At 46.5% G+C, this 8,330-nt stretch overlaps 1 protein-coding gene across 1 annotated transcript; it reads left to right on the top strand.

Annotated features, from left to right (window-relative positions):
* The first annotated feature begins 3,337 nt into the window (after window positions 1-3,337).
* Sit1 (signaling threshold regulating transmembrane adaptor 1) lies at window positions 3,338-5,065 on the top strand. Its single transcript, XM_028779101.1, has 5 exons — window positions 3,338-3,591; window positions 3,713-3,851; window positions 3,938-3,996; window positions 4,121-4,182; window positions 4,274-5,065. Exons 1-5 carry the CDS (start codon window positions 3,549-3,551, stop codon window positions 4,505-4,507), a joined length of 537 nt encoding a protein of 178 aa, XP_028634934.1. The 5' UTR covers window positions 3,338-3,548; the 3' UTR covers window positions 4,508-5,065.
* Window positions 5,066-8,330: the final 3,265 nt, after the last annotated feature.

Genomic DNA, 8,330 nt, shown 5'->3' with positions numbered 1-8,330 from the left:
GTCTCACCACTCAAGTACCTTTTCTCATCAGCTCTTTTAAAGTACTGGTAGGAAATCAAGACTATACTTACCCGTACACTAAGTGTATTTGACACTGAAGCAGATTTTTAATTTTTTTGAGGCAAAATTCTATGTCATCCAGGCTGGCCTTGAGCATGCTACATAGGCAAAGCTGGCCTTGAACTTCTGATCCTCTGGGTTCTACTAGCTCCTGAGTGCAGGGATTGCGGTATGCATTCACTTGGTACTAGCTGTCAACCCTAGGGCTGTGTGCATATTACATGTATGATACACTATCAATGGGGCTGTATCTCCAGTCCCAACCAAAAAAAAAAAATTTTTTTTTTTTGTTTTTTTGAGACAGGGTTTCTCTGTGTAGCCCTGGCTGTCCTGGAACTCACTCGGTAGACCAGGCTGGCCTCGAACTCAGAGATCCGCCTGCCTCTGCCTCCCAAGTGCTGGGATTAAAGGCGTGCACCACCACCGCCCGGCTCCAACAAGATATTTTTTAAAATTCTCTAAATGCCAACATCATTTTCAATAAAATAAAAATAAAACCCAGGAAAGACACAGACAGGGGACATAATTTTAAAAGTATTGAACTCTGTAGATATATAAGCGTGCTAGTATAAAAATGTACATAGTTAGCAATTTTAAATTACAGAACAAGAAACAGAAATGGATCTTAATTAATGATCACATCATTACATTTAAAAGAAAGTACAGTTAATTTTCATGTTGGCAAAGGTGGTGAACAGTGTTTTAAGTTTTGCTTTTTTAGGATTTATTTCTTTTTGTGTGTAGTGTACATGGGTGTGTGTACCCATGCACACACATGTGGAGGTTAAAAGGCCATTCAATGTCTTGCTTACCATTTTAGCCAAACTGTCAGGCCAGAGCACTCCGTTCCCCACACTGGAGTGGGTGGGGGTGGAGGATTTAAACCCAAGTTCTCATGCCTCCATAACAGAGAGTCTTGCTGGAGGGATGGCTCCATAGTTAAAAGCACTTGTTTTTCTTCCAGAGGATCCATGTTCAAATCTCAGCATGTAGGTTTGGTGGCTAAAAGTTACCTGTAACTCCAGCTTCTGGGATCTGATGCCCTCTGGGCTTCCAAAGGCACAAGTGTACACACACACACACACACACACACACACACAAAACCCATACACATAATTTATTAAGAAGTTTATTTTATATGAAATAACAGATAGATAACTACTAGAAAATGTCTTAAATATAAGGAAAAATTTAGCAAAAATTCACATTTCAGAACAAATTTCAGAAAACCTTAAGTATAAATTAAAACACCAAATGGTCATCTTGAATGAAGGAATTAGGAATTAAGCAAGCTGGAGAGATGGCTCAGTGGTTAAGAGCACTGGCTGCTCTTCCAGAGGTCCTGAGTTCAATTCTCAGCAACCACATGGTGGCTCACAACCATCTGTGATGGGATCCAATGCCCTCTTCTGGTATGTCTGAAGTCAGTGACAGTGGACTCATATCCATAAAATAAATAAATCTTTAAAAAAAAAGGAATTAAGTAACAGGTTTATTTTTCTCAACTTTATAATCACTATTCCATAATTTTTAGTTTTATTTACTTACTGGCTCTGGGGATTGAACATAGAACCTGGTCCCTGTATGTTGCAACCAGTACTTTTCCCTGTTATTATTTTTTTAATTTATTTATATAATATTTTTTTGTTTTTTATGTATTTTTTGTTATTGTTATAAGTATTGTTTTGTTATTTTATGTAAGTATTTTTGTTTTTTAAGCTCTTTGAAATTTTTATTTCATAATTGGTATAGGTGTTTTGCCTTCATATCTGTCTGTGTATCACTTACATGTCTGGTACCCAGAGTGGCCGGGAGAAGGTGTCAGATCCCCTGGAGCTGAATTCAGAAATGGTTGTCAACGACTGTGTGGGTACTGGGAATCAGACTCTGTCCTCTAGAAAAGTAACCAGCACTCTTAACAGGGCTGAGCCATTGGAATTTTTTGCCCCCATGTGTGCTTGTATGACATGTGCCTGCTTGGTGTCCTTGGCAGTCAGAAGAGAATGTTGGATCCCCTGGAACTGGAGTTATAGATAGCTATTGGCCTCCAGATGAGGTTACAGATGATTGCTGGGAATCAAACCTGGGTCTTCTGCAAAAACTGCAAGTGCTCTTAACCTCTGAGCCAATTCTCCAGCCCGGATTTTGTTTATCTTAAATTTTGAGCCAGGGGCTGGTGCTGGGGATGAACCCAGGCCTTGAACACACTCAGGACAAGCTGTACCAACGAGCTGGTATGCCCTTAGTCCATCATTATTTATTTCATGGATGTATGTTCGTATATAAACAGGGTCTCATTTTGTAGCCTTGACTGGCCTGGAACTTTCCAACTAGACCAGGCTGACTTTGAACTCATAGAGCGTTGCCTGCCTCTGCCTTTCTTTTCTTTCTTTTTTTATTATTTATTTATTTATTTATTTATTTATTTATATATTTATTCATTTTTATTTTTCGGGACAGGGTTTCTCTGTGTAGCCCTGGCTGTCCTGGAACTCACTCTGTAGACCAGACTGGCCACGAACTCAGAAATCTGCCTGCCTCTGCCTCCCAAGTGCTGGGATTAAAGGCGTGCGCCACCACTGCCCAGCAGTTCTTTGCAATTTCTAGGCAAGTCCTTTACTGACTGTGCTATCCCCTACCCAGCCCCACCCCCACCCCGAGACACAGTTTCACTACATAACCCTTGAACTCTCTACTAGTCTCTCTAGCAAGTGACTAACTGCAAAGACAGGCTCAATTTGCCTGAGTTAGCCTGGGTCAGAGATTCCCTTAATGCAATTAGTGTAGTGACAGGGTCTCACAGACAGTTTGGATGATTATAATACTAGTAACTAGTAACAATTATAATACTAGTAACAACAACAACAACAACAACAACACATAGATATTTCTCAACTGGGGATAGTGGTTTTCCATGGCTGTAATTCCAGAATTTGGTAGGTGGAGGAAGGAAGGTCAGGAGCTCAAGTTCATATTGAGTTTGAAGCCAGCCTGGGCTACAGAAATAAATATAACCATTTCCGGTAGTGGAACTGTGAATTCTGAAGCCACACTCATCAAGACAATCTCCTTCATAGCAATGTGAGCCAAAGAGAAATGGTGGACATCCCGTGGCTAAGGGGTCCCGTCCATGTTAGTCCTGTCTCATGCCTCCTCTGTTCTTCAGAGCCTCTATTGACTCAGCGGCAGGCGGCACAGAACACTCAGGCCCATGCCTACTCCCTGCTGAAGAGGACTCAGGGCCGTGGGGGTTTCAGAGGGTTGAGAGCGCTCAGGGTGATGCAGGTGCAGGCACAGGGCGGGGTCTTTGTTCTTTTGCTCATCCCTTCTCTCTGCCTTCCTCTCCGGAAACCAGCAAGTTTGACACTGTCAGTGTTGGCGATGCTGAGCTGGAGAGGCCAGGTTTAAGGAGACACCGGGGTTGTGGGGGCTGTGACAACTGTCAGGCCATAAGTAGGACGGACCCCGGACTCTCACCAGCAGCAATCATGAGCAGAGATAACTGTACCACTGCTAGTCAACTAGCACGGGGTAAGTTGGGTGGGGCAGGGACTCCTGGGGGAGGGGTTACGTGGTTCCATGTTCTATCTGATACTGGCTGGGGAAGGGGTTTGTGTAAGGTAGTAACAGCCCCATCCACTCGAATCCACAGGGATCCCCTCCGTAACCCAGGCATGGGGACTGTGGGCTCTCTTAGGGATTGTGACAATGCTGCTTCTCATCTCTTTGGCTGCACTCTTGTCCCAGTGGACCCGCGGTCGGAGAAGGAACCAGGAGGGACAGGGACCACCGTGAGTGAAGGATAACTGGGATGGGTTAACCAAGTACTCTCTCTTAACTAAAAAGACTCCACTCACTCCCAAACTCTATGCTGCAGCTCTGGAAGGTCTGTGGAAGAAGTTCCCCTCTATGGGAACCTGCACTACTTACAGACAGGTAGGCAATTCGGTCTGTCCGGGAGGAACAGGACACAAGTTCCTAGTTCACGGGATGGAGATGGAGATAATGGAGATGCCCGGGGCAATCAGGAGCTAATCAGATTCCTGTGCTCTTGTCCCAGGTCGGCTGTCCCAAGAACCAAGGTCAGAAGAGCAGGACCCATCCTCCGGAGGCCTTGCCAGGGTGAGTCAACTGGCCGAAGAAAAGGGGTGGGAAGGAAATGGGGGACCATTCCCGAGGGTGCAGAGACCAGCTAACAGCCTCGTATCTCCAGGGAGCAGAGGAGGCCACGTGCTACACTAGCCTGCAGCTGCGACCCGCTCAAGGTCGGATCCCCAGCTCTGGGACCCCCATCAAGTATTGTGAGGTGGTGCTGGACTCTGAGCCAAAGTCCCAGGCCCCAGGCCCTGAGCCAGAACTTTATGCCTCTGTGTGTGCCCAGACACGCAGAGGCCGGGCTTCTTTCCCAGATCAAGCCTATGCCAATAGCCAGCCTGCACCCAGCTGAGGAGAACCTGGAACTGTGGGCACCCGTGGCTCAGCTACTGGGTCAGGGACCCCTGCTGCCCTGGCTAGGGCATGTCTAGTTTCTAACCGCCTCCAGAACATTGAGACTTGGCTGAGTGACAGGTGATGACCTATCCTGGACTTCCTAAGTTGTATGACGACATACATACATCTCAGAGGATGAAGACTCCTGGCTTCCTGAAGATGGAGTTGCAAAGGGAGATCTCCGCACTTACCTTACTATGTGCCCCTGTAAGCCCCCAAACCAGTTGCTCATACCTTTCCCTCCTTTTAGGGTTTAACCAGGTTCCCCATCTCCCCTCTAAGCTTACCCAGATACCTCATCGTCTTCTGAGACACAGGAAGTGGGCAGGGAGGGTGAAAGCCGGAGAGGATGTGGGTGGGTGTCATGCATGGGAGCCCACAGCTGGAAGGCTCCTAGGCTCCCAAGTTTGGTTTCTGACCTGAAAACCCTGGACAGAAAACAGCCTTCAGGCTGCTGCCTCTGGAATCCCCTGGGTTTCAAATAAAGCATCTCAAAAAAATGTTTGTCTTTTAACCAGAAGCTGCAGATTTGTAACAGACTTCTAAAGAGTGTGTGTATGTGGGGGTGAGCTTTGGTTGGCATTGTGTCAAGCATTTCTGGAGGTGCCTAGCTGGGGAAAGATTGAAGAGGTAGATGTGAGGGTGAAGGACTGGAGCCCTGCTATCTAGATGTTATTCCTGATTCTAGAACATTCACAGGACTCAGACTCAGAGCCACCCCATTGCTTCTGGGGTCTGCACACTCTCACCAGTCCTCAATCACTCTGTCCATTACTTCTGTGTCTGTGCCCCCTACCTTCTGGCCTAGCTCCTCCATTGGCTTCCACAACCATTCTCTTGAGTGCTACCCATACCTGTATTATGACATCAGTTACAATGGCTTTCTTCTGTATAGGGATCCATCACAGTGGTCCATCCCACCTCCTCCTCCCCTTCCTCCTCCTTCTCTTCCTCTTCCTCCTCTTCTTTTTCTTCTTCTTCCTTCTCCTCCTCTTCCTTCTCCTTTTTAAAGATTTGAGTACATATATGCTATCTTCAGATACACCAGAAGAGGGCATCGGATCCCATTACAGATGGTTGTGAGCCACCATGTCGTTGCTGGGAATTGAACTCAAGACCTCTTAACCACCGAGCCATCTCTCCAGCCCCCATGCCATCTTCTTAATTGTTCCTTACAGTTCTGGCCATAGCTTTGCTTGTCACTACTTATGTTTAAAACCTCTATCCAACAGGCCCTGCTGGCCACCCACCACCTGCTTTATTCTTAGCCTACACTATATGGCATGCAGTGGTTATAGGCATGTCAGCAACGCATCAGGACTGTGAGGGTGAGAGCCAGACTGCCTGAGTTCAAAGTCTACACCTTCCACTCATCGCCCGGGTCTTCCTTAGTAACTGGGCCTCGGTTTCTGAGTTTATGATGGGGAAGATATTCTTCTCATTCATTATTATTATTTTGTGTGTGTGTATACATGTTTATGAGGGAGGGTACAGATGTCACGTGTGTGTGCATACATGTGGAGGCCAGAGGTTAACTCTGGACATTCCTTGTCAGGTACTGTCTATCTTGTTGGATTTCAAATGTGTAAAAACCACATTATTAGTAGTAGTGATGGTGTTTGTGGGAAGGTGATGGGGCGGCGGCGGGGGGACAATGTGTGCAGGAGTTGGCTCTCTCCTTTTACTGTGAGTACCTGGGGATTGAGCTCAGGTTTTCAGACCCATAAAGGCCAGGAGAAGGCAAAGGCATTGCTTCTCCTCGAACTGGAGTTACAGATGGCTGTGAGCCACCCTATGGGTGCTGGGATCCAAACCAGGGTCCTTTGCAAGAGCAAGTGCTCTTAATACTGAGTCAATTCTCCAGACCCTTGTTTTTTAACAAGAAAAAGAAAGAAAACAAAGAAAGCTTGTTTTGTGGTTTAAGTTAATTACCATATGTAAATCACTAAGACCGTGAGTGTTCAATAACGATAGAAATTATTAAAATGAGGAAAACATGGAGTCCTGTGGAGGCATTCACAGATGAAACGACTGAACAGGTACCGAGAAAAATAGAAGAGTAGGAAACAGTCCAGCAGGGGGCACCACTAGACACACACATCTTCTGGTGTATCTGAAGCTAGCACATATGTACTCAAATCTTTAAAAAGGAGAAGGAAGGGGAAGAGGAGGAGGAAGAAGAGGAGGAGAGGAGGTTCTCTGTAGAGTTGCTGCCGGGCCCAGCGGTGAAGATGGATATAATAGAAAAAGAACATGAAAATAGAAAAATAGATGAATCTGATGGCCTGACACAAGCCAGTCGTGCCGAGGAGCTTAGATTTCCTGCTTCTGGTGAGGTGGAAAAGAGTCACTGAATGAAGTAAGGAATGAACTCCAGTGGTCGCTGCGTGGGCTGGAGGCCTGTAGGATGGAGCTTGGCAGGGCCTCTACAAGATGTCAAAAACGTTGAAAAGTGTCACAGTAGGGATGAGGAGGAAGTGATGGATGAAAAATATTTAGGTTTTAAAACAAAGTGTCATCCATTATACATCCATCTTTGTGGTGTGAGCCCCATCACAGAAATACAGCCCAGTCCTAAACCGCTTAAGCTTCCCCCACAACTCTCCCGGTGGCAACACACTGCTCTGTCTAACCAATTCTTGTACGCCATTGGTGGCTCTGCTCCAACGTTTCTGTAGCCCATCTACGATCCACCCCACTCTGGCAAAAAAATTCCAACTTGGTGAGCTCCTTCTTAGCTCCAGCTTCCCACATCAGAACAGAGGGAACAAAGAAATCGCCTTCAGCCTGAGCTCCAGCCCGACAGACTTTTTTTGAGTTTAAATGACAGAAGAAAATGGAAGCAGAGGTTTTCATTTTCACACTTTTCTCCTTTCCATTTGCAAAGTCCCAAAGACAACCAGAGACTAGGGAGCCATGCTCTTCGTAGACAAGGGTGTCCATGAGGATGGTAGTGGGGTGCTTCTAGTCTCTGTACCTTGGAGGATGCCATCTAGGGTCTCTCTGAGGGACACCTAAGTCGCAATCAAGGACAGGCAATTGTGTAGGAGGGAGGAAGAGTGGTTTGGTGACAGACACCGGATGAAGGGAACCACAGCATCGGGATGTGGGCTTTTGAGGGGAGCTGTGCTTCTGAAGCTGGTTCAGAGTCCGCACCCGAAGGACGTGAGAAAGTTTAGGCTTCGAAGAGGAGCTGATCAGGATAGCACGCACACACACATACAAGCAGGAACCAGGCCTGGGTGCTTCAAGGCTCCAACACAGGAAGGCGATTTAGAACCTCAGACTGGGCTCAGCCGGGACTCAAAGCGCTCAGAACCAATTAAACTCCAGTGGCCGCTTCGGGAATGAAGCGGCATCACTACCACCTCTGCGCAGGCGTGACGCGGCCTGGACCATAGCATGCTGGGAATTGTAGTCCCCTGGTTCGGAGTTGCACATAACTCTAACCCAAGACAGCATTGGAGCTGGGCAAACATCGCTCATAATTGAATTTCTGTTTGCTCGATAGGTTGTTGTTTTATGTGTAGCCCCAGTTGCGTGTGATCTGAATTTTATTTTTCTTCAAATCCCTAAAACCTGTGTTCTGTGCGTTCTCTTCCTATCCCTCCCTAGCCTCTCAGTGCTAGGAATCAAAACCTCATTCATGCTAAGCAAATGATCTTCCACTGAACCAGGTCCCTTCCTTCCTTCCTTCCTTCCTTCCTTCCTTCCTTCCTTCCTTCCTTCCTTCATTCCTTCCTTCCTTCCTTCCTTCTTTCTCTTTCTTCTTTCTTTCT

This window comes from Grammomys surdaster, unplaced genomic scaffold (assembly GCF_004785775.1).
Source record: "Grammomys surdaster isolate TR1022 unplaced genomic scaffold, NIH_TR_1.0 344, whole genome shotgun sequence".
In the NCBI taxonomy this organism is placed as follows: domain Eukaryota; kingdom Metazoa; phylum Chordata; class Mammalia; order Rodentia; family Muridae; genus Grammomys; species Grammomys surdaster.
Note: the sequence above shows the minus strand (reverse complement) of the source record. Positions and strands in the feature narration are given on the sequence as shown.